This window comes from Ranitomeya variabilis, chromosome 4 (genome assembly GCF_051348905.1).
Source record: "Ranitomeya variabilis isolate aRanVar5 chromosome 4, aRanVar5.hap1, whole genome shotgun sequence".
In the NCBI taxonomy this organism is placed as follows: Eukaryota; Metazoa; Chordata; class Amphibia; order Anura; family Dendrobatidae; genus Ranitomeya; species Ranitomeya variabilis.
The window spans coordinates 117,472,508-117,500,122 of record NC_135235.1 but is presented as its reverse complement, the minus strand read 5'-3'; the positions used below and the strand labels follow the sequence as shown (position 1 = coordinate 117,500,122).

General features: G+C 44.4%; 1 protein-coding gene across 1 annotated transcript in view; it reads right to left on the bottom strand.

The window, feature by feature from the left end:
- Nucleotides 1-26,890, bottom strand: part of HIF1AN (hypoxia inducible factor 1 subunit alpha inhibitor) — a 64,633-nt gene extending 37,743 nt beyond the window's left edge. The window contains exons 1-2 of the mRNA XM_077259167.1: nt 26,512-26,890; nt 5,560-5,810 (exon numbers count right to left, since the gene is read on the bottom strand). Coding sequence (XP_077115282.1) covers nt 5,560-5,810; nt 26,512-26,697 — 437 coding nt within the window. The 5' untranslated portion in view covers nt 26,698-26,890. The remainder of the gene's footprint in view (nt 1-5,559; nt 5,811-26,511) is intronic.
- Nucleotides 26,891-27,615: the final 725 nt, after the last annotated feature.

Here is a 27,615-nt window from a genome sequence, read left to right as displayed (position 1 = left end):
AAAATGTGTCTAAAAGTAACATTTTTGTGACAAAAGGGTGCAGTTTTTAGAATGGTGTCACTTGTAGGCACAGTTTTTTCTGTCATATAGGCCCCTCAAAGTCACTTGAAATGTGATCTAGTCCCTAAAAAAATGGCTTTGCAAATGTTGTTGTAAAAATGAGAAATCGCTGGTCAACTTTTCACCCTTATAACTTTATTTAAAAAGAAAAAAAAAATAAAATATATATATATATATATATATATATATATATATATATATATATATATATATATATATATATATTAGATAGATATAGAACTTTTTGCTTCTCCAGCGATCAGTCCAATGGTAGAGTAAAAAATACCTTTTATTTATCAATTAAAAAGTTCCAGATTTCTTCAGTTACAATATTGCATACATTCAATCCCTTATGGACATTAAATATTATGTCGGACGCATCGCTAGCACATGCCCATAATGGGCGTGTGCTAGCGATGTGCCGTCATTGAGTGATGGACCCTGGGATGCGGGCTGCAGCGTTTCCGGGTCCGTCACCACTAACGCAGATAGAGCTAGCAGATGCTCTACCTGCGCTAGCCCGATCACATTTGAGCACTTGCGTTACGCAGCCCGTTTAACGCATGTGTTGAACGGGCTGCATTAACGCAATGTGAACCCAGCCTTAAGAGTCTGCCAGCTATAGTAAACTGCTCAGAAGTTACCGACATTTAGGTGGTTAAAATAACCTTTTTCATTCCTGTTATGTCACTTTGCATTCATTCCTGAAAATCACCTGAAGGGTAAACAAACTATGTGACAGCAGTTTTCAAAATGTCAGGAGGTGCTGTTTTCAAAATGGTCTCTCTTTTGTGGGTTTCCCAATATATAGGACCCCCAAAGTCACTTCAAACATGGATAGGTTTCTAAAAAAATAAGTTTTGTAAATTTCCTTGAAAAAATAAAAAATTACGGCGATATTTTTAAACTTCCTAAAATGCTAACAAAATGAAAACATTTTACAAACGGTGCTGATTTAAAGAAAACATGAGGGAAATGTTAGTTATTAAGGTTTTTCTATGGTTTGACTATGGATTAAAGGGATAATCACTCAAAATTGCTAAAAAAAAATGTTGTATTATTTTTCTCAAATTTCTGATATTTTTTGTAATTAAAACACAAAACATATTGACCTAGATGTACCATTAGCATAAATTACAATGTGCTATGAAAAAAAATCTCAAAATTACTAGGATTTGTCCAAGCGTTTTAGAGTTATTACCACAAAGTGACACTGGTCAGATTTTAAAAATTTGGCCCTGTCTCACTAAGGCTAGGTTCATATTGCGTTAGGGCGATCCGTTTAACGGATCCGTTTCTTAGCAGCACTAACATAAACTTACATTATCGTAACGCATTCTAACGCATGTCAAAATCGGTATGCGTTAGCGATGAGGAGTTACTTTGTGACGCAACCTCGAATGCAGTTTACCACATTTTTGGGTAGGTTAGACCTAACGCACAGCCAACGGACGCGTTTGCTGTGCATAGACCTCTTTTGCTAACACATGCTGACACAATGGTACCACGCGATTGTAGCAAAAAAGCAATTTTGGGCATCAGCGTTAGCGCATCCGTTTAACTTAACGGATAGCACTAACGCGATGTGAACCTAGCTTAAGGGGTTAAACAAAGGTTATAATGTAACAATAGATAAGCAAAGCGAGGGAGGAGTGGATACTTTTGCAAGCCACTGTACAATGAGGTTGTCTGACAAGGTGAGGTTTTACTACTAGAAGATTGGACCGTTCTGATTGAGGTACACTTTGGTGCTAGTGGGATGGCTTTTATGCTTTTTAGATCGGGCACTTGGTAATCAATTTGCTACTTATATGTACTATTACCATTTACTTACATCAGGGTGGATGCTCATTTTATTTATTTTATATTTTGCCATTAGTTCCACAAAGCTTTACAGACAATATCCCCACTGTCCCCATTTTATTTCTATCTTAGGTTTTGTAGGTCAAATGGCCACAGTGTGAATGCTCCTATGTGTTGCATGTATACCAACCTATGCTTCGACTCATTTCTTTGGTATTCCTCCTGGAAATTTATGTCTAAACTGACAAATTACAATTTGACACTGTAGAACTGAATGGACGGAGAGGACACACCCTGCTGACAAAAGAATGAAGTCCAGTTGCTAAATTATTGATACATTCCAGGAGGAGTAACAAACAGAATACCATGAGAAATGTAAATATTTACTAACACAAATGTAAAGGGAGCAGTCACGTCCTCTTGGAAGAACATATGTAAAAATTGCTTCTATACCTTGAAACTATTTTTTTTTTCTCTTTTTTTTTTTTATTTTTTTTTAGAAAAAGTTGTGCAGCAAGCGATAATCTACTGGAATCGTGTGGAAGTTCAGCCGTCCTACAATTAAGGCTACGTTCACATTTGCGTTGTTGTGTGCTGCGTCGGCGACGCAACGCACGCAAAAACGCATGCAAAACGGAGCAAAACGCAGCGTTTTGTGACGCATGCGTTCATTTTTATAGCGCAAAAAAAATGCAACATGCTGCATCCTCTGCGCCCTGACGCTTGCGCCAAAAAAACGCATGCGTCACAAAACGCAACACAACGCATGTCCATGCGCCCCCCATGTTAAATATAGGGGAGCATGACGCATGCGTTGCCGCGGCTGCGCCCGACGCAACGCAAATGTGAACGTAGCCTAAGACATTCTTGCAAGTCTGCGATTTAGTTTATTTCCACCCAAAGTCGCAGATCTAGAATTAGTTGCATGATGGAAAGTCACAAGTCTCTGGCTGAGGATTTTTCTCCCTGACAATTCAAATGGTCTAAAAATCTGGAGCAATAAGAAACTAAGTGAGCAAATCATCATCTGACCGAATGGCAAAGAAAGACACGAAGATTAAACTTTAAAAAAAGGCTGTCCGCTACCTTTATATTGACAACTGTATCTTAGCTTATTAATAGGAGATTGGTGGGAGCAGCTGAGCTGCAGTACCTGGCAGCGGCCACTACATAGCGTATGGCACTGCGGAGTTTATATCTGGCTACAAGACAAGTAACAGCTAATCAGTGGGGGTGTTGGGTGTCGGACCCCCACTGATCTGATAAGGATACTTAAAAGTAGTGGAAAAGGCCAACTTAAAAACACACCATGCAAAAATGTAAAAACTGAGTAATGCACGGATCTTTATGGTTCTTGCTCTGTGTGCATGGTGCCGAGTAAGACTCTTGGGTGACGATCATTCACCACCCTCATATTCTGCATTACACACAATATTCCCAAGGAGGCAGATGTCTTGCCCACTCAAATTCTTTAAAAAAGAAAAAAAACAAAACAAAAAAAACAAAAACAAACACACACTAGCATTTGCAATCGGTTTAACCCTATAGTCCGATAGCCAGCCACTAGCATTGTCCCCTCCTAGAAAAACATCCGAGGTAGTTACATTGACTTTGAGATAGACTTGGGAAGTGGAGATACAAGGGTCAATATAAAACAGCTCAAAAAAAAAATAAAGGAAACAAACAACACAATGTAACTCCAAGTCAATCACAAGTCTGTGAAATCAGCCAGTCCAGTTATGAATTAACACCAATTGTTAACCAATTTCTCCTGTTTTGCAAATGGAACAGACAACAGGTAGAAGTGATATACAATTAGCAAGACAATCCCTATAAAAAAAAGTGGTTTCCTTTTTGGTTTTTTGACCACTTTTGCATTTGGTCATTGCCCTCACCTCTAGGGGTACTGTAAAAAGTAGCATGAGGAAGTGTCTACAACATACAGAAGTTGTTCAGGTAGTGCAGCTCATCCAGGATGGCACATCAATGCGAGTTGTGGCAAGGTGGTTAGCTGGGTCTATTAGCAGTGCCCAGAGCATGGAGCAGATACCAGGAGACAGGCCAGTACATCAGGAGACGTGGAGAGTGGCTGTAGGAAGGTAACCATCCAGCAGCAGGACCTGTGCAAAGAGGAACAGGAGGGGGAAGTGCTAGAGCACTGCAAAATGACCTCCAGCTGGCCACTAACATCAATGTGTCTGCTCAAACTGTCAGAAACATACTCCATGAGGGTATGAGGGCCAGACGTCCACAAGTGGGTTTTGCGGTAACAGTCCAACAGGCAGGGCAAGTGGCAGATTCAACATTGGCGCCCTGTGCTCTTCACAGACAAAAGCAGGTTCACACTGAGCACATGACAGACGTGACCAAGTCTGGAGACGCTGTGGAGAACGTTCTGCTACCTGCAACATCCTTCAGTATGACCGGTTTGGCAGTGGGTCAATAATGGTGTGGGAAGGAATTTCTTTGGAGGACCACACAGCCCACGTGCTAGCCAGAGGTACTCCATACTGCCATTAGGTACCGTGATGAGATCCTCAGACCCATTGTTAGACGATATGCATGTGCACTGGGTTCCTTCTGATGCATGACAATCCTAGGCCTTATGCGGCTAAAGTGCGTCTTTAGTGTGCATCAGCAGTTCCTCCTGCATGATGAAGGTATTGATGCTATGGACTGGCCTGCCCGTTCCCCAGACCTGAATCCAATGGCGCACATGTGAGATATCATCTCTTGTTCTATCCACCATTGCACATTGCACCACAGAGTGTCCAGGAGTTGACATTCTTTAATCCAGGTCTGGGACGAGATCCCTCAGGAGAACATCTGCCCCCTCATCAGGAGTATACCATGGCATTGTAGGGAGATCATATAGGTATGTGGAGACCATGAACACTACTGAGCATTTATTTGTCTTGAGGCATTTCAACTGAAGTTGGATCAGCCTGCAATTTGATTTTACACTGATTTTGAGCATCATTAAAAATCCAGACCTCCATGGGATATTAATTTTGATTTACATTGATCATTTTTATGTTTTATTGTTCTCAAAGCATTCAACTATGTAATGAATAAAGGATTTGCAACTAGAATATTACAGTGATCTCTAGGATGTGGTATTTTAGTGTCGGGTTAATTCTTTTGAGCAGTGTATAATGCTGTGCACGACACATCAATTCTCAGTATTCAACCACGGTGCCAACAGCCAACCAGGAAACCTGTCAAAGGTCTTCATACAAATTAAACAAAAGCTGACCAAACCCACCGACTATCTAACATGTAATGGGACCCCTGACCGCTGAGACATCTGGCCGTTGGAACATCAATGGCTGATACTCTGTTGTTCATGGGAATCAAACAGCTAGCAGAAGAGTCTGAAAGCGACTCTCTGCTCCCTCATGGAAAACACAATGCATGAGTCACCAAGCCAAGAGTTTAATGGATGTTACCTTAATGGTACGGACAACTTTAGGCATTTGGCACTTTACAACTAATAGCATGGATAAATCTTTGGCCATACACTCCAAAGTGGTGACTGTTGCATTCCAATAGTGTTCTGGTCTAGTTTTCATGGGAGACCACATCAATTGTCAGACCGCAACAATTAGATAAGGAAATAACTACTATAGCTTTTTGTGGTAGACTGCTAAAAATAATCAGTGAAGCAAGTTTAGTCAGGTAACAGAGCCAGCTTACCTTTCATTGCTACCTCTTTGCTCTATGTCTCTTAGTTGGGCTACAAATTCTGGAAACTTCATCTCTTCCCTAATGGACTTGGGCTTGAAGGTCATAGAGTTTGACATTTTCTTCTCATCATAATATAGAAATTTGTGGCTGTTGGCACTGTACACAGAAAAGTCCCCATTTCCAATGTTTTCTTTTAGATAATCCAAGTCCCATTTCAGTGCTGGATGCACAAGATCTGTGTCAGTCAAAACCACCGGCTCCTAGTCCAAAAAAAGAAGAAAAGATGGTATGAAACATCCTCTAGCTGCCCACACATACATTGCTAGTTGGTACAGGCAACTGGACTCTACATATTAACATCGGTCTCCAGTTCCAGCTCATGCCCAATTTATGAGAATATTTCCTGTGTCAGCAGTGATATAAGTCAAGGGGGCTAGCTAACTCACTCATTTCAGTAACTAAGCCAGCCCCCTTCCGTCGCAGTGGATGCACAGACATAGAAGGGGGCTGGCTTAGCTATTAAACTAAAGTGTTACAAGTCATTTCAATAAGGCAAAAAAAAAATTGAATATATGAATCAAGCCAGCTTTTTGGAACCAAACACACTTGTTTTAATTCCTTAGGGAGCAGACAATTATTTCAATTTTTTTACATAGCAGTATGAGGTCTTGATTTTTACATGACAAGGTTTTAGTTTTGAATGACAAAGTTTATTTTATCAATGCATTGAAAAAAAAAACAGGAAAAAAAAATCCAAGTGATAAGAAATTGTGGAAAAAAATGCATTTCTGCCATTGCTTTGGGAGGTTTTGGTGAAAAAAAAAAGTTTTGATGCTTGTTTTTGAGAACCATAATATTTTTATTCTTCCACTGATCGAGCTCTGTGACAGTTTTTTTTTTTTGTTTTTTTTATCAATTTATTGAATTCGGGGTTTTTATGGAAGCTGTGGTGAACACAATTTTCCAGTTTTTTCTTTCCGCAGTACAGCGCTTACCATACGGGTTACTTTGGAGAGAGCTTAGTTCCCGAGCCCGCTAACACACACAAACCCCCCAGCACCGATGTACAAGATTTAGTGTCCATTAGCAGATCCACGTGTGCAGTCCGTGAGACTGAGCATGCCTTGGTTTCATCTGTTGTAAAGATCAGACTGGGCCATTAAAGTCTATGGAGATCCTTTATACATGAGTGAAAAATAGAAACCTTCCCATTTTTAACCAAGGATGCAAAACGGATAACACATGGAAGAAAAAAAAGTGTCTGTTGTAAACGGATCCATGTGTGAATGCAGCCTTACCGGCTCTTGGATTTTGTTTCCCCACTTTACAGATGTTGGTTTCCTTCCATGAGTGAAGTAATTACATTCACATAGAGATATAAAGGTGACATTTTCCAACCTCTGACTGAGAATGTGGTTTCCTCTAATGTGGCAGCACGCAATTGTGCAGCATCCACTTCACATATATACAGATTTGCTCTGTACACACATGACCAGAATAAGCCAAACCACAGCCGACACTCCATTCCTTACTGATGAGGAAGTGTTGGTGTAACTACAGAAGTACGTGACAGAAAACATGGCTTCTGTACGCAGACTACATCCTTTATATACCCCAGCCTCCAGCAGTTTGTAGTGCCTAGGTACAGTAATGTCCACAGAGGAAAAGCTGCACTGGGTTCTGTTAGGGAAGGGAACAGTGTGTGCGCCTTTACAGACCCTCCATTAGAACCCTTCTTACATCCTCGGAATTAGAAAGATTCACGTCACCGCAGCAGTTTTTGGTGACTGCAAAAAAAACCGAAACAAATAGAACTTGCAGTTGTTTGGAGTCTTATTTTCCCTAGATTTTACCCATCTTCATAAATAGGTATTGTGGATAGTGCTTGTAAAAACAAAACATTTTGAAATTTACTGCTTATTACATTGTTTTTTATCTGTTCCTGAGATAGTAACAATTTTGTTCATAGCTAGTGTTGAGCGATACCGTCCGATACTTGAAAGTATCGGTATCGGAAAGTATCGGCCGATACGCGGCATTTTAAAATGCGCGCGTGTCCAGCCTCCCGTGACGTCACGGCTTGTGATTGGTCGCGTCGCCCATGTGACCGCGACGCGACCAATCACAGGCCAGAACGTAATTTTAAAATCCTGAAGGACCTGAAATTACGTCACGGCTTGCTGTGATTGGTTGCGTCGCGGCCACATGGGCGACGCGACCAATCACAAGCCGTGACGTAATTTTAAAAATGCGCGCATTTCCTGCCTCCTGTGACGTCACGGCTTGTGATTGGTCGCGTCGCCCATGTGACCGCGACGCGACCAATCACAAAGCCGGAACGTAATTTTAAAATACTGAATGCCTAGAAGGACCTGAGAATTACGTCACGGCTTGCTGTGATTGGTCGCGTCGCGGCCACATGGGCGGCACGCGACCAATCACAAGCCGTGACGTCACGGAAGGAAGGAAACGCGCGCATTTTAAGCAAAGACCGCTGCCGGTTCCCTCGGTGAGGTCCAGGCTGCGTCGGAGAGGTGAGTATAGCAATATTTTTTATTTTAATTCTTTCTTTTACACATTAATGTTGTTTCGATACCGATACCCGATACCACAAAAGTATCGGATCTCGGTATCGGAATTCCGATACAGCAAATATCGGCCGATACCCGATACTTGCGGTATCGGAATGCTCAACACTATTCATAGCTTGTTGCTTTGGTGACTGATGACTGCTGCTCAACAGCAGGGCAGGCACAGTGCTGACAAGTTCTTTTCTATTGAGCTTGTTTTAAGTCAGACAATGGCTGGAGATGCTGTTACCTCCAGGCTTCAGCACAGCGCTGACAAGCTGAACAGCAATAGTGATTGGTTTCCTAGGCAACAAGCTGTAAACAAAAGAAAAGTGGTAATATCTTGAGAATGGCTGCAAATTTCTATAAGCACTATACAACGATAATGGTCTATGAAGATGGAAATCAACCTTCAATCAGTTTGGTTTGCCAACATCAGTTTTTTTCTTGAACTGCTTTTCCACCATTTGCTGGACGATTTAGCAGATTTTGTTAGGGCTGTCCCACACGTCCAGATAATTCCGGTACCGGAATAAATCGGTACCGGAGTTATCCGTGTCCGTGTGCCTGGGAACTCACGTAGGCCATACGTGCGGCACACATGTGCCGCCCGTATGGCGAGTGGGTACCACACGGAGCGTGTGGTACCCTGCATCGTGCTGAAGCCGCGATTCATATGTTCCCTGCAGCAGCGTTTGCTGCAGAGAAAATATGAATAATAGTGTTTAAAATAAAGATCTATGTATCCTGCGCCCCCCCACCCCCTGTGCGCCCCCCCGCTGTTCAGAAAATACTTACCCGCCTCCCTCGCTGCTTCCTGGTCTGGCCGCGGCTTCTAGTGTATGCGGTCACGTGGGGCCGATCATTTACAGTCATGAATATGTGGCTCCACCTCCCATAGGGGCGGAGCCGACTATTCATGATTGTAAATGAGCGGCCCCACGTGACCGCATACAGTAGGAGGCGCGGGGCAGAGAGGAAGGAGTGACAGCCAACGTGGGAGTGGGTATTTTCTGAACAGCGGGGGGGGCGCACAGGGGGTGGGGGGGCGGCGGACACATAGATCTTTATTTTAAACACTATTATTCATATTTTCTCTGCAGCAAACGCTGCTGCAGGGAAGTTATGAATCGCAGCTTCAGCACCATGTGGGGGGGACAGCGCTTACTGCAGCGCCGTCTCCTGCACGCACACGGACCCCAGACGGAGAACGTCCGTGTGAGGTCCGTGTTTTACACGGACCCATTGACTTTAATGGGTCCGTGTAATACGTGTGCTCCCACGAACACGGACATGTCCCCGTGTTTGGCACACGGAGACACGGTCCGCAAAAAATCAATGACATCTGCACAGATGCATTGATTTTTATGGGTCTACGTGTGTCAGTGTCTCCGGTACGTGAGGAAACTGTCACCTCACGTACCGGAGCCACTGACGTGTGAAACCGGCCTTATATAGGATTTCTACCTTTCTTGATGCTAAAATCTGATTTGCACAGCACTTTGAAAGTTTAAGGTGATGTGCACATATTTAGTATGCTTCAAAAGTATAAAAAAAGAAAAAAGCTTTGACTGTTCAAATCTGTGCATGAGATTTCATTCATTTTGCTGGTACTGTAACACACTTACCGGTAATTTTTTTTTGCAACATGTCAACAAGTCTTTAAGCCAGGTGTGGAAAAAATACTGCAGAAAGGCTATGTGCACACGATGTGGATTTGCTGCGGATCCGCAGCGGATTTTTCCGTGCAGAAACGCTGCAGATCCACACTGTGATGTACAGTACAATGTTATTCACTGGCAAAAAAAATAAAAAATAGATGTGCAGATGGTGCGGAAAAATCAGTGCGGAATTGCTGTAGAAAGAAGTGCATATGCAAATTGCCTCTTCTGAGAAAAAGAGGACTTAAACTCTACAGCGCCACCTATTGGAAGTAGCGATCCTACAAGTCACAATCAACCCTTTAACGAGTCGTGTAATATGACTTAGGATAAAAGCCAAATCAGTATCTCAATTCGCAGACACGGTGTTTCGGGCTGTTGGCCCTCGTCAGTGCGAAGCATGAGAACTGATTTGGCTAGGTGAGAGGCTCTGGACTGGGGTCTAAGGGGTAAGGTTTCTCCTTATGGAGAGTGACATACCATCTCTGGCTTGTCAAGGTAAGGAGGCTTATTTGCCGTACAATGCTCCTCTGGGAATTTAAATATGCAAATTGCCTCTTCTGAGAAAAAGAGGACTTAAACTCTACAGCGCCACCAATTGTCACGATTCACACCGTGACTGTCACCAATTGTCACGATCCCTTAGCCGTGGCCCGCAGTTTGTCACGAAAATCCACAGGGATTCCCGACCACTGCCACCACGGATTGGGGTGACTTTAGACCAGCAGACGGCTATCACATGTGCAGGGGGGCTTATCCTCGTTATCCCTCTACTGCCACAATGTGATAAAAAAAAACACACACAATGCTATTGACCTCTTAGTTTACAGCAGGGGCTTATTTTAGGTATCCCACTGCTCTTCAATATACCATGAACTGCAGGGATTTGTGTATCCCGCTTACAGTTCCAGAAGTGCATGTCACTTGTGTGGATCTGCAGCGTTTCTGCACCCCTCCGTTATAAAATTCTGCAGAGGCAAAAACCGCTGAAAATCAGCACAAAATGTTCATCAATTCCGAATAAAAACCGCGGCTGCAGATTCTGCCAGAAGATGCGGATTTTGTGCAGAAAATTCTGCACCTCTTTTCCTACGTGTGCACATAGCCTAACACTTCTGTTTTTGAAGGCATTCATTAGGGTATGTGCACACGTTCAGGAATCTCTGCAGAATTTTCCTGAACAAAACCGGACTTGCTCTGCAAGAAATCAGTTTGCATTTTTACCGTGTTTTTTTCCGGAGCTTCCCCAATGCAATAATACAGCAGCAAAAACGCAAAAAAATCGGCAAAATTAATGAACATGCTGCGTTTTTACAGCGATACGTTTTTTTAGCGGAAAAAATGCATCATATGCACAAAAATTGCGAAATGCATTAAAAATGATGGGATGCTTATGTAAGCTTTTTTTAGCGTTTTTTCTGTGGAAAATGGCCAAAAAACCCGCGAAAAATCCTGAACGTGTGCACATAGCCTTAGGCTGTGTACACACGTTGCGGATTTGGTGCGTTGGTGTTTTTTCTACACGGATTTGTGGCAAAACCTGATGCCAGCAAAGTTCATGAGAATCCTGAAGTGTCATGCACACGTTGCTTATTTTTGACTTACAGATTTGGTGGAGAAAATAATCGACAGCGTGTCAATTCTGTGCATTTTTGCCGCTGCGTTTTCCTGCCAAGAGATGCAGAAATTTCTACAAAATACTCAACGGTTTTCATTTGGTTAATTGATAAAGAAAGTTAACGAACCAAAGAGAAAAAGGCAAATCAATCAAATGTTGGTGTGACCTCCCTTTTCCTTCAAATCACCAGAGCATACTTCTAGGTACATTTGCACAATTTTTAAGTAACTCAGTAGGGTTGTTCCACAAATCTGAGCATACTAACCATAGATCTTCTGTGGATGTCGCTTCTGGAAATCCTTGCCATTTTATGTAATCACAGACCTTCTTGATGATAGAGATCAGGGCTCTTGTGGGGGCCATATCATCACTTCCAGAACTTTTCACTTTACAATGAAGATAGTTCTTAACCCCTTTATGACCTTGGGATTTTCCACTTTTGCTCTTTTTTTGCTCCCCTTTTTCCCAGAGCTATATATTTTTTATTTTTCAGTCAATATGGCCATATGAGGTCTTGTTTTATTGGGACAAGTTGTACTTTTGAACGACACCATTGGTTTTACCACATAGTGTACTGGAAAACGGGAAGAAGTTCAAAGTGCAGTGAAATTGTAATTCCACAATTGTATTTTTGGTGTTTCGCAGACACCAAACAGGAATAGGTTTTCTTGTAGCATCTCCATTATTCGGGTTCTAGGTCTGGGTGAAAGCTTATTTTTTGTGCGCCAAGCTGATGTTTTTATTGACACCATTTTGGGGTAGATATGATCATTTTATTACCTGTTACTGCAATGCTGCGGCGAACAAAAAAAAATTAAAAAATTCTACCATTTTGATTTTTTTTTCCCTCGGTAAGGAGTATACTTATTATATTTTGATAGATCGGGTGCTTCTGAACTCAGATGCCAAATGTGTACTTTTTATTGTTTTATTTTAAATGGGGCAAAAAAACATTTTTTATACTTTTTACTTGCTTCAATAGTCTCCTTAGGAGACTTGAAGCTGCGATCATCTGATCGCCTGTGCTACAGCCCTGCTATGTGCATCAGAAATCATCCACTATGAACGCCGGCCACTGGGCAACGCTCATAGCAGAGTGGTATTGACAACCACAAAGGTCTCCAGCAGACCCTGCAGTTGTCATGCCAACCCATTGTCACCCCACAATCATGTCACAAGGGGTGCCAATGGGCAGGATTAATAACACGCTTCCGGTTTGGCTATGTTAAATGCCGCTGTCGGAGACTGACAGCGGCATTTAACATGATAACAGCCGCGGGGGGATCATGATTCCACCCATGGCTGTTAAGGGTACATGTCAACTGACGAACTTATACAGGTCCTTCTCAAAAAATTAGCATATAGTGTTAAATTTCATTATTTACCATAATGTAATGATTACAATTAAACTTTCATATATTATAGATTCATTATCCACCAACTGAAATTTGTCAGGTCTTTTATTGTTTTAATACTGATGATTTTGGCATACAACTCCTGATAACCCAAAAAACCTGTCTCAATAAATTAGCATATCAAGAAAAGGTTCTCTAAACGACCTATTACCCTAATCTTCTGAATCAACTAATTAACTCTAAACACATGCAAAAGATACCTGAGGCTTTTAAAAACTCCCTGCCTGGTTCATTACTCAAAACCCCCCATCATGGGTAAGACTAGCGACCTGACAGATGTCAAGAAGGCCATCATTGACACCCTCAAGCAAGAGGGTAAGACCCAGAAAGAAATTTCTCAACAAATAGGCTGTTCCCAGAGTGCTGTATCAAGGCACCTCAATGGTAAGTCTGTTGGAAGGAAACAATGTGGCAGAAAACGCTGTACAACGAGAAGAGGTGACCGGACCCTGAGGAAGATTGTGGAGAAGGACCGATTCCAGACCTTGGGGAACCTGAGGAAGCAGTGGACTGAGTCTGGTGTGGAAACATCCAGAGCCACCGTGCACAGGCGTGTGCAGGAAATGGGCTACAGGTGCCGCATTCCCCAGGTAAAGCCACTTTTGAACCATAAACAGCGGCAGAAGCGCCTGACCTGGGCTACAGAGAAGCAGCACTGGACTGTTGCTAAGTGGTCCCAAGTACTTTTTTCTGATGAAAGCAAATTTTGCATGTCATTCGGAAATCAAGGTGCCAGAGTCTGGAGGAAGACTGGGGAGAAGGAAATGCCAAAATGCCTGAAGTCCAGTGTCAAGTACCCACAGTCAGTGATGGTGTGGGGTGCCATGTCAGCTGCTGGTGTTGGTCCACTGTGTTTCATCAAGGGCAGGGTCAATGCAGCTAGCTATCAGGAGATTTTGGAGCACTTCATGCTTCCATCGGCTGAAATGCTTTATGGAGATGAAGATTTCATTTTTCAGCACGACCTGGCACCTGCTCACAGTGCCAAAACCACTGGTAAATGGTTTACTGACCATGGTATTACTGTGCTCAATTGGCCTGCCAACTCTCCTGACCTGAACCCCATAGAGAATCTGTGGGATATTGTGAAGAGAAAGTTGAGAGACGCAAGACCCAACACTCTGGATGAGCTTAAGGTAGCTATTGAAGCATCCTGGGCCTCCATAACATCTCAGCAGTGTCACAGGCTGATTGCCTCCATGCCACGCCGCATTGAAGCAGTCATTTCTGCCAAAGGATTCCCGACCAAGTATTGAGTGCATAACTGAACATTATTATTTGATGGCTTTTTGGTTGTTATTAAAAAACACTTTTATTTGATTGGCCGGGTGAAATATGCTAATTTATTGAGACAGGTTTTTTGGGTTATCAGGAGTTGTATGCCAAAATCATCAGTATTAAAACAATAAAAGACCTGACAAATTTCAGTTGGTGGATAATGAATCTATAATATATGAAAGTTTAATTGTAATCATTACATTATGGTAAATAATGAAATTTAACACTATATGCTAATTTTTTGAGAAGGACCTGTATATCATGTGTCGGAAAACATGCAGGCTCAATGCAGGGACACCACCTATGAAATGTATGTATGCATGCATACACTAGATGGTGGCCCGATTCTAACGCATCGGGTATTCTAGAATATGTATAGTATTATATCGCTCAGGCCACGCAGTATATAGCCATGTGGGCACCATATCCACGTTAAAAAAATAATTAAAATTAAAAAAAAAAGTTATATACTCACCTTCCGTCGGCCCCCGGATCCAGGCCAGGCGTTTAGCGATGCTCCTCGCGACGCTCTGGTCCCAAGAATGCATTGCGGCGTGATGATGTAGCAGTCTCACGAGACCGCTACGTCATCTCCGGTCATTGCCGAAATGCATTCTTGGGACCGGAGCGTTACGAGGAGCGGGAAAGGCGCCGGAAGGTGAGAATACATTTTTTTTTATTATTTTTAACATTGCAGCATCAATAGTAAAAAGTTGGTCACACAGGGTTAATAGCAGCGTTAAACTGCGTTACACCGCGGTGTAACGTAGTCTGTTTAACGGACTACTAAAACCCTATGTGGCCGCTGACTGGAAGGGAGTAGGGAGGGGCCAATTCGTGGCCGGACTGTGTCTGTCGCTGTCAGCGACCCGGGATTTCCGTGACAGACAGACAGAAGTACCCCTTAGGCAATTAGATAGATAGACAGACAGACATACAGACGTACACACACGTGATAGGTCATGAAGGGGTTAATTACGTTTGGAGTTCTTGTCCTGCTGCCAAATACATTTGAAGCAGTTTCCCTGAGGGAAAAGTATCTGCCTGTATTTTTCAGCATTGAGGACGCTAAGAAATGGGCAGCATTGAGGGCTGAAGAGCAGTGGTTGACCAAGGAAACTTAGTGGAGCAAATATAAGACATCATGCTTACTTCCCTTCAAAACAGGAAGATATCTAGCAGTGCAATCAGGTCAGAACTGGCAGCAACCGGTGTGATCCTGGTACACCATTTACTGCTCAGAGAAGTCTGGCCAGAAGTGGTCTTCATGGAAGAACTGCAGCCAAGAACCCTACCTTATACATAGTGCAATACCATCAGGCATCTGACTGTCCTGCTGTAAAATAAATTAGAGGCCAATGTCTATAACATACAGCTAATGTTAATAAAAACTAGAAAAAAAAAATCCTGAGAATGATGAGATGGACCCCACACAGCTCTGATCTCATCATCGAGTGTGTGGGATTCCATGGAGATACAAAAAGATTGTTACAAGCCTAGATTTACAGATCTGTGGCTAGTTCTTCAAGATGTTTGGAGCACCCTCACTGCCAAGTTCATTTTCTGTGCAGGCATAACTAAAAGAATTGATGCTTTGTTGCTGTTCTGAAGACAAAGGGAGGGGTAAAATTAAATAATGATTTCAGAATTCTCTTGTTCATTTTGCATTTTATTTATCGATATTTAAAAAAAACAAAACAATTTGCACTTCTATTTTTAATGCATTCTTTATCTTCAGTGTACTTTCCTCAGTACTATACAGTTGTGGCCAAAAGTATTGACACCCCTGCAATTCTGTCAGATAATACTCAGTTTCTTCCTGAAAATGATTGCTATCACAAAATCTTTGGTATTATTATCTTCATTTAATTTGTCTTAAATGAAAAAACACAAAAGAGAATGAAGCAAAAAGCAAAACATTGATCATTTCACACAAAACTCCAAAAATGGGCCAGGCAAAAGTATTAGCACCCTCAGCCTAATACTTGGTTGCACAACCTTTAGTAAAATAACTGCGACCAACCGCTTCCGGTAACCATCATTTAGTTTCTTACAATGCTCTGCTGGAATTTTAGACCATTCTTCTTTGGCAAACTGCTCCAGGTCCCTGATATTTGAAGGGTGCCTTCTCCAAACTGCCATTTTTAGATCTCTCCACAGGTGTTCTATGGGATTCAGGTCTGGACTCATTGCTGGCCACCTTAGAAGTCTCCAGTGCTTTCTCTCAAACCATTTTCTAGTGCTTTTTGAAGTGTGTTTTGGGTCATTGTCCTGCTGGAAAACCCATGACCTCTGAGGGAGACCCAGCTTTCTCACACTGGGCCCTACATTATGCTGCAAAACTTGTTGGTAGTCTTCAGACCTCATAATGCCATTCACACGGTCAAGCAGTCCAGTGCCAGAGGCAGCAAAGCAACCCCAAAACATAAGGGAACCTCCACCATGTTTGACTGTAGGGACAGTGTTCTTTTCTTTGAATGCCTCTTTTTTTCTCCTGTAAACTCTATGTTGATGCCTTTGCCCAAAAAGCTCTACTTTTGTCTCATCTGACCAGAGAACATTCTTCCAAAACGTTTTAGGCTTTTTCAGGTAAGTTTTGGCAAACTCCAGCCTGGCTTTTTTATGTCTCGGGGTAAGAAGTGGGGTCTTCCTGGGTCTCCTACCATACAGTCCCTTTTCATTCAGATGCCGACGGATAGTACGGGTTTACACTGTTGTACCCTCGGACTGCAGGGCAGCTTGAACTTGTTTGGATGTTAGTCGAGGTTCTTTATCCAACAGCAGCACAATCTTGCGTTGAAATCTCGTCAATTTTTCTTTTCCGTCCACATCTAGGGAGGTTAGCCACAGTGCCATGGGCTTTAAACTTCTTGATGACACTGCGCACGGTAGACACAGGAACATTCAGGTCTTTGGAGATGGACTTGTAGCCTTGAGGTTGCTCATGCTTCCTCACAATTTGGTTTCTCAAGTCCTCAGACAGTTCTTTGGTCTTCTTTCTTTTCTCCATGCTCAATGTGGTACACACAAGGACACAGGACAGGGGTTGAGTCAACTTTAATCCATGTCAACTGGCTGCAAGTGTGATTTAGTTATTGCCAACACAGGTGCTGTTAGGTGCCACAGGTAAGTTACAGGTGCTGTTAATTACACAAATTAGAGAAGCATCACATGATTTTTCGAACAGTGCCAATACTTTTGTCCACCCCCTTTTTTATGTTTGGTGTGGAATTATATCCAATTTGGCTTTAGGACAATTCTTTTTGTGTTTTTTCATTTAAGACAAATTAAATGAAGATAATACCAAAGAATTTGTGTTTGCAATCATTTTCAGGAAGAAACTGAGTATTATCTGACAGAATTGCAGGGGTGTCAATACTTTTGGCCACAACTGTAGGTGTTAAATGAAACTGGAATAGATTAGTATGCTACAGTAAATTAGGGTGGCACACAAGAGAGGTCTAATAATAGAAGTGATGACCAAACCTAGGGCTTATTTACCAGTGTGGTCATCAGAATTGCAGCACGTAAGCACCAACCAATGTGCTGTGAATGATAATGGAAACACGCATGCCGCAGTCTGGGATCAGGTAACTAACCACATCCACATTAACCTGGGAGCTTAGCTAAACAAAAGGAACACGTAGTGGTTCATTAACCAGAATCCAAGAACGCACCTTATCTGATAAGTGTGCCCTCCGGAGACTAGACCCGTGATCAGCAGGCAGGGTGCCTTACTCCTGGGAGCGCCGCTCCTCTGTTATACATTTACCACTGATAAACATACTATACATATATAAAAGGATCAGAGCTGAGATTACACTGCAATGTGTGGTCTTCCTACAATAAGTGCTTTGTTATTCCATGGCGACAAAGCAGATACAGTATTACTACTATATATTGCTTTTAGCCATCTACACCGCGATATAATCACTGCATAATATTTTCCAATTGTTGGGACTTGCTGATGTGAAAACTGTAACTTATGACATCAAATGACCACTAAAGGGGTTGTCCACTACTAAGACAACCCCCTTCTTGATCAAAATGTTTGGTCGACATAAAATAATAACGCTTATACTCCCCTCACATGCTGGCACCAGGTCATGTGATCACGCTGCTGACATCACTCTCCGGCGCATACAACGATGATGGTAAGTGCTCCAGTAGAGCTGAAAGCAGCGAAGCTTTATTGTAATGTGGGGGAGGAGGTCAAAATAAGATTTGAGGACCCAAGTGGAGGGAAGACATAAGAGGAAACAGTATGGCGAGTGGGGGGAAATTGGTGGGGACACAGTAAGCAGATCGAGAGGAAGATTGTATGCGGACAGAGTATAGGGAGAGAGGGTGATGGAATGGATGCAGACACAGTATGGGGAGTCGGGAGGAATGTGCGAGAAGACAGTATGGTTTGCAGGGGGGGAATGTGTGGAGACTAGTGATGAGCGAGTATAATCGTTCGGGTTTTCTGGAGCACGCTCGGGTGGTATTTGTGACTTCTCGGAGATTTAGTTTTTGTCCACGCAGCTGCATGGTTTACGGCTTCCAGCCAGCCTGAGTACATGTGGGGGTTGCCTGGTTGCTAGTGAATCCACACATGTGTTCAAGCTGTCTAGCAGCCGCAAATCATGCAGCTACAACAACAAAAACTAAATCGCTGAGCAGCCACAAATACTTGGGAGACCACCCGAGCGTGCACTGGAAAACCAAAAAACGATTATACTCGCTCATCACTAGTGGAGACAATATGGGGACGGAGGGTGAAATGTGTGAAATGGCAGTATGAGGGGAGAAGAGTGTTAGCGGGCACAGAATAGAGACTGAGTACTGTGGGGAGGGAGGAGAGAGTATACCAAGGAGGGGGAAGAGGGGCAGTGTGGAGGGTGCGTACCGTAAAAAGGACAGTTTGTGGGTCATATTTATTGCAGGGAATATAGTGGGGGGCAGTTATTTGTTTGGGGCTTAGTATAGGGCAGATAATTTTATTCAGGAGTAGTGACGAGCGAATATACTCGTTACACGAGATTTCTCGAGCACGCTCAGGTGACCTCCGAGTATTTTTTAGTGCTCGGAGATTTCGTTTTCCTCACCTCAGCTGAATGATTTACATCTCTTAGCCAGCTTGATTACATGTGGGGATTCCCTAGCAACCAGGCAACCCCCACATGTACTTATGCTGGCTAACAGATGTAAATCATTCAGCTGTGGCAAGAAAAACTAAATCTCCGAGCACTAAAAAATACTCGGAGGACACCTGAGCGTGCTCGAGAAATCTCGAGTAACGAGTATATTCGCTCATCACTATTCAGGAGCATTATAGTGACACTGCTAAATTTAAGGGAATCGTGTGGGGATGTGTTGCAGAAGACCAGAGAAGATGGAAGTCTGCAGAGACAGCTGTGGCTGGGAAAATTCATCATAGCATCAAGACAAGAAAAGAAAGAATGACTCCAATCAGAGACAACGTCATCTATAAAGGTACCTGGATGTAAAAAATGTTTGCGATACGGACATTCTCATCAGTACTCACCAGTAGCAACAAATCCCAGTACCTCCTCACCGTTATTAATGACACTGGAAATTGTAGGATCATTCGATCCTAATGTACTGTATATGGGTCTGACCTGACATTAGAATTTATGTATTCCTGTATTGATGAGTGTTATACGGATGTATTTTTGTACTGCTGGTGGTTCGGATGATGAATTTCTGTACTGCTGGTGGTTTTGGTGATGGATTATGCTGCTGTTATAGGTTCTGATCCGGTACACATTTAAAAGGGAACATGTCACCCCCAAAATCAAAGGCGAGCTAAGCCCACCGGCATCAGGGGCTTATCTACAGCATTCTGTAATGCTGTAGATAAGCCCCCGATGTAACCTGACAGATAAGAAAAAGAGGTTAGATTATACTCACCCAGGGACAGTCCCGCTGCGGTCCGGTCCAGTGCCTCCCATCTTCTTACGATCACGTCCTCTTCTTGTCTTCACGCTGCGGCTCCGGCGCAGGAGTACTTTGTCTTCCCGGTTGAGGGCAGAGCAAAGTACTGCGGTGCGCAGGGAGAGGTCAGAGAGGCCCAGCGCCTGCACACTGCAGTACTTTGCTCTGCCCTCAACAGGGCAAATCAGTACACCTGCGCAGGAGCCGCAGCATGAAGACAAGAAGAGGACGTCATCGTAAGAAAATGGGAGGCCCCGGAAAGCGACGCCTATCGGACCCGGACCGCAGCGGGACTGCCCCTGGGTGAGTGTCTTTCAAGATAAATCGGGGGCTTGTATAAAGCATTACAGAATGCTGTAGATAAGCCCCTGATGCCGGTGGGCTTAGCTCACCTTAGATTTTGGGGGTGACAGGTTCCCTTTAACAATCCATAACTTGTAAGATTATTAACATAGCCATGTATCACAAAGTTTTGTGCTGTCTGACAAGCTAAGGGTTACTATGTTTTTATTTATGTTAGGATCAATAAAGGGGTTGTTCAAGTTTTTGATGTGACTGCGGACATCCTATGTGACTGCGATCGTCTGAATTCTCACAGCACTCATTGCCGTCAGGATTCTCTGGTGTCTACAGTGAATGCGGGGTCACGAAAACACAAGTATGCGATTTGCATACAAGAGGTCACGTGCAGACATGATATGCATGGTGTTATTTAAAAATGAATGGAGTGAGGCATGACAAGTCTAGTCGGAATGTGGCCAGAAGTATTCACATCGCATAGTTGTCCTCACATGACAGTCCACTCTTGCCATTGGCCAGAGAATCCTAAAAGTGCGAAGTGCTTGACTGTGAGAATTCAGAAGGCTGCAGTCCATCTCAAACCTGGAAAAGCCCTTTAAAAATGTTGTCCACTACCTTTACATAAGGATAGGGCATCAATATAAAAGTAGTGGACAAACTAATTATAAAATGAAGCACTGTAGCTTCCTCAGTGTAATTCCTCAGTGGTGCTCAGCCTGGACGGTCGCATCTGGGCATCGTCCAGGTTGAAAACTATTTATCCCCAGACATGGATTACGGCGTCGGACAGATAAGGGATATTGTTTTTTTTTTGGTTTTTTTAATTTTATTACAGGAGACGAGGGATTCAATGGAATTGGCATTAGGCGAGTATATCTTATTTTTAAATAAAAAAAAAAAGAAAAGTGTGTTTTGATTTTGTTTCAAATAAAACACTTTATTCTTGCTATATGTTTATTTACAATATAACAATAGGATTAGTAATGGATAAGTGTCTTCTAGACACCTCTCCATTACTAAGCCATGCGCTTGATGTCACCACACAATACAAAGAGGATATCAACCCCACATATATAAACCTCAATTGGAATAGCTGCAGGGCAAGTGGGAAGAGCCAGACAAAGCGCCAGAATAGGCAGCTAATTTTATGCTGGGGGGGGCTCCCAATACCCATGGACCATTACCAGCCTGAAAATACCAGCCTCCAGCTGTCTGCTTTAGCAAGGCTGGTTGTCAAGAATGGGAGGGAAACCACTTTTTTTTTTTTTATTTAAATAAATAAAATAAAAAAAAGAGTGGAGACCCCCTCTATTCTCGATAACCAACCTTGCTAAAGCTGACAGCTGAGGATTGCAGCTCCCAGCTGTCAGTTTTGCCTGGTTGGTTATAAAAAATACAGGGTAATCCATGCCATTTTTATTATTTATTCAGTGTGCAGCCCATCAGCCGCCACCTGCTCTCACTGTTATTAGCGGCAGCAGCTCATGGGAGCAGTAGTCCTATCAGCCAACGCCAGTGACTGGAAGTAAACTTTTTACCTTCGATCACTTTTGCACACTCATGCTGTCATCTGACAGCGTGGGACATGCGGCTGTCTGACCGGCAGTAGTGATTTTACCGCCGGTCAGAAGCGGTGTTTGCAGAGCTGCCATGCACATGACAGCATGGTAAACACTGGATGTTTGGGCCCCCCATTCAAGTGAACTGGGTTTGGGTTTGGGTTCGGGTACTGTTCTGGTACCCAGACATCCAAGGGTCCATCCATCTCTAGTCATGAGACACCTAGCTTTTCTTCCTGCTTCTCTCAGTTTTTCATACTGATAGAATTAGGAAGAGCAGATCGTCGGCACATGACTGCAAGTGTGCAAATCACTTATGTGGGATGGGGCGGGGTATGCCAAACTGAATTCTTTCTCAGGTGCTGGAAAACCTAGATACACCTCTGTCTCTGATTATACCTGACACATCTGCATGCTCCTCTCAGCTTCAACCTCCATCTCATGGGCAGACAGGGTGCAATATTGTTGCAATACAGCAGAGCTGAGAGAAGCAAAAAAATGTGATTGCAAGAAGACAAATTTAAAAGAAGTTGTCCACTACTTGGACAACTTCTCATACCCCTCATAAAATAATAAAGGTTATACCATTCCTGTGGTGTTAGCAATACGTCTCCCGGGGCATAAAGTGATACAAGATAATTTCCCAGAAACAAGGTATCTGATATGAGGCGTACAGGTGGGACTTTTTAAAGCATTCTACAACCTGTGCCTGTATTAATAGTTTAGATGGTCAAATGTGGTGACAGATTCCCTTTAAAAGAATCTGTTTTCATTCCGCTTAAAAAAAAATTGTATGAAGTTAACTTCCAAACCCCGGCTTTTCCCCAGTTTATCTTCCCAGCCTTCAGCTGCATTGATATTAGAACGTACTCACTTGGAGTACAGATGATGGCAGTGAAAAGGTTAGCACCAGCATCCAACTCACTCTGGAGGTTAGCTTCTGCAGGAGATTGTTCTGATAATAGCAACCTCAGGAGGAGGACAGAGGTGATGACCTATTACTGCAATCTGTACTCCATATGAGCACATTCTGATGTCGGTGCAGCTGAAGGCAGGTAAAGCGACTGGAAAAAGCAAGAGTTTGGAAGCCAACTACAAGACAATAAGGCGCTGGTAGTGAAGCCACAAAAAAGCGCAAGTTACTCTAGAGAGAAGGAAAAAAATATATTAAAAAAAACCACAAAAAAAAACACAAGAACCAGCAATGAGGAATTAAAGCCAATATTACCTTCATTGATGGCAGTGATCTTTTTTTTTTTTTTCTTTTAGACTCAGCAGCATGCACATTGATCTTTCATCTGTATAGACCCAGTCACCTGACCACGATGGGCATACAGGGCACCACACTGACTCAATTAGGCTACTTTGATACATCAGGGTTTTTGCATCAGGCACAATCCAGCGAATGTTGGAAAAAACGGATCCGGCGCAGATTGTAAAAAAACTCATGTGACTGATCTTCCCCCCCCCCCCCCCAACGGATCCGACTAGCATATCCAGATAATTGGCTAAAAAAAAAAAATTTGGAGCATACTCAGTTTAAAAAAAAAAAAAAAAAAAAAAAAAGAATCCGTTGCCGGAATACGTCATTTTCCGGATCCGGTACCTTCCGGCTCCCATAGGCTTCCATTCTAGCAAACAGCCGGAAGCGCCGGATCCGGCACTTCCAGCCTTTTCGCCGGAGACAAAAAAACGTTGCTATGGACGTTTTATCCGGAAACGGCAGATTTGCCGGATCTGGCGAAAACCAAACGAAACGCAAGGTCATCGGCACTAATACAAGTCTATGGGGAAAAAAAACGAACCGGGGGGCAAAATTCGCCGGATCCGGTTATTTGAAGTTTAGCCGGATTGAGCCTGACAGCGAAAACCTGATGTGTGAAACTAGCCTAAGTCCTATGCAAAAGACGTCATGAGCGCTATGTTGAAACAACTGAGTAGGCGGAAGTGGCACAAAAAAAAAAAAAAAAAAAAAGGAAAACTTTTGCAATCAGTAGAAAAAAAGATTTTAATGGAGCACTTAAAACTGATACACCTAGCACAGGGCCTTGCATTATGTTTTGAGGGGCATTACTAGCACAAAGGAGAAGTGGCATCAAAGCTGCCATGGCATTTCGCTTTATCCAAGTGACCTTTGGGAAAATAGTTTTTATTCTCTCACTGATATAACCTTTTTTTTTTTGCAGGAAGAGTTGCAATTTTAAATGTTATGTAATGTACTAAAAATAGGGAGACGAAAAAAATCCCATGCAGAAAAATGTTTAAAAACACTGCTGTTCTACCATTATTTGGTTTTACGGCGCTCACTAAGGAAAATGTCCAGGCACTAGGATTCTCCTGGTCGATACGATTATGGAAATACCAAACATGGATGGATGGTTAGAGAAAGCGAGACACTTGTAAAAAAAATTAATTTGTGCTGCAGTTTTCAGAAACCTGTAAAGTCTGAAAAAAAAAAAATGGTGAAAACTCAGCCCTTATCTAAAGGCCCCGTCTCACATAGCGAGATCGCTAGCGAGATCGCTGCTGAGTCACAAGTTTTGTGACGCAACAGCGACCTCCATAGCGATCTCGCTATGTGTGACACGTACCAGCGATCAGGCCCCTGCTGCGAGATCGCTGGTCGTGTCGGAATGGCCTGGACCTTTTTTTGGTCGTTGAGGCCCCGCTGACATCGCTGAATCGGTGTGTGTGACACCGATCCAGCGATGTCTTCACTGGTAACCAGGGTAAACATCGGGTTACTAAGCGCAGGGCCGCGCTTAGTAACCCGATGTTTACCCTGGTTACCAGCGTAAATGTAATAAAAAACAAACAGTACATACTCGCCTTTCGGTGTCCAGGTCCCTTGCCGTCTGCTTCCTGCTCTCACTGACTGCCGGCCGTACAGTGAGAAGTGAGAGCACAGCAGTGACGTCACCGCTGCGCTCTGCTCTCGCTGTACGGCCGGATCTCAGTCAGAGCAGGAAGTAGACGGCAAGGGACCTGGACACCGAAAGGCGAGTATGTACTGTTTGTTTTTTTTTACATTTACGCTGGTAACCAGGGTAAACATCGGGTTACTAAGCGCGGCCCTGCGCTTAGTAACCCGATGTTTACGCTGGTTACCCGGGTGCTGCAGGGGGACTTCGGCATCGTTGAAGACAGTTTCAACGATGCCAAAGTCGTTCCCCTGATCGTTGGTCGCTGGAGAGAGCTGTCTGTGTGACAGCTCTCCAGCGACCACACAGCGACTTACCAACGATCACGGCCAGGTCATATCGCTGGTCGTGATCGTTGGTAAATCGCTTAGTGAGACGGGGCCTTAAGCCCTGACCCTGGACAAAAGTGGGACAGTAATGAGATTAGAGGCCCCGTCTCACTAAGCGATCCAGTGAAGACATCGCTGGATCGGTGTCACACACACCGATTCAGCGATGTCAGCGGGGCCTCAACGACCAAAAAAAGGTCCAGGCCATTCCGACACGACCAGCGATCTCGCAGCAGGGGCCTGATCGCTGGTACGTGTCACACATAGCGAGATCGCTATGGAGGTCGCTGTTGCGTCACAAAACTTGTGACTCAGCAGCGATCTCGCTAGCGATCTCGCTATGTGAGACGGGGCCTTAACTGGCAGCGCTTTAGATGCAGCACACGTTCACTGTGTCCATAGCGCTGCTGTTTATTGAATGCGTCCAAGACATTCTGTGGGGGAAATTTAAGAAATAGACATGCTGCGGTCTGGAGGGACGGGCCACATGTCAGTCTCCGCAGGTATCTCTGGGTGCATAAAGGGCATGGCACTTCCTGAAATCCCATCCACTGTGCTGTAACATCTGGACGCTGCACAAGTACACAGCGTCCAACCCGCAGCGTTTACGGATCATCTGCACATACCCCAATCTTGGCGCTCTGCCAGACTGATGGGTCAGGAACAGAAAGCTAAATGGTCATTTGGGCCAAGTCATGTCCCGCTCACGTTATCGTTCACTTCTAGTTTAGAATGAATGAGTATCTGGGTGACCCTGATGTGCCAGTGTCCACCTGCCCCACAACTGGCTCTCGCCACACCCGGAGCGCCCCCCCACGCCTTACACCGCCATACATGGCGAAGCCCCCTTCTCCACACCTGGCACCGCCACACATGGAGCGGCACCCACACACCTTACACTACCACACCCGAAGCGCCCTCCCCCACGCCTTACACCGCCACACACGGCGTGACACCCCCCCCCCCCACACCTTACACCGCCACACACGGCGTGACACCCCCCCCCACACACACCTTACACCGCCACACACGGCATGACCCCCCCCCCCCCTCTCTCCACGCCTGACACCGCCACACATGGAGCGGCCACACACACACACCTTACACCACCACTACGGCGTGACCCCCCCCCTCCACACCTGACACAGCCATAGATGGCACGGCCCCTCTCCACGCATGACACCACCACACATGGCGCAGCCCCCCCACACACCCTTCCCTGCCCCCACACCTGGCGTGCACCCCCCGCCCCACATCTGAGGTGTACCCCCACACCAGGCCCCCCATACCTCACACCACCACCCTTCTGTCATCCCATCAATGGGCAGTCACTATAGACGCCGTACGTGACCGGCACAGCCACATCTCACCTCGTTGTCGAGGAGTTCTTCCGCCCTGGGATCGGCATGGTGCATTCGTGGGATCTGACGGGTTAGAAACTGATATGAACGTAACTGGGACTCGCACCAGCCGGGGCTCTGGAGCTCGGCCTCCTCGGCGTCGGACCTCCCTGTCTCAGCCGCCACTTCAGCAGCCGCCACCTCGGCCTCCGCCATCCCCGCTCCCCGGGCGGTGTAACAACAAATAGCGACCTAAACAACAGCCCGGCCCGGAGGGGAGCACAGAGACGAGCGCTGGTAGAGTAGAGCGGCAATGTGCGCTCACACACAACAGTGTCACCTAGCGGCAGCCTACGATACTGCGCGTACGGCCACCTGTCAAAGTAACCTCATGCAGACGGCAATGAACGAGTCTGATAATGAGGCGCAAGGTAAAGTCAGCGTGGACGAGACCAAGGAGCGCCTGGAGAGGGGGGACCGAGGAGGGGCCCTGGTGCCGGCATGTCTTCTCTTGTTGACCCTGTAGTATCAGGATGTTTTTCTCACTTTATTACAAAATATGAACATCAAAATATTTTTAAAATGTAAATGGCGGTGCCGTGCTGCCAGCACCCTGTGTAATCAGTGTTACAGGTGTGTATCGTGTATATGTGCCCTCACACATACGCGGCGGCACCAGGCAGTACTGATAGGCTGGTTTCACATTAGCATATCTGTGCACTGCGTATGATCCGCATCGCTCCACCTGCGTCCATATCTAACATGGTGTACGCAGGGATATGCATACGCATGCGTCATTTCACGGCGGTGTCCGGCGAACGCAACATGTTGCATTTTTTGTTGCGTCAAATATCCGCAGGCATGTGGATGAGTGCATCAAAACATTGCATTACTGTCTCTGGGAACGTATTGGTACGCAAGGACACACACAAGGATGCGTTCAATGCACATGCGTACTTCAGACTGACCATGTGTTGCGACTGACTGCAGATGCGGCTGACGCCAAACCATGACGATGTGGGGCGAGCGTCCCAAGTGGGAATGGACTGTGGACCCACTGGACCACAGAGTAACCTGGACCTACCCAGACTAGGGAAGGGCAGTGAGCAGGGTGTGCATACCTCCCAACTTTTG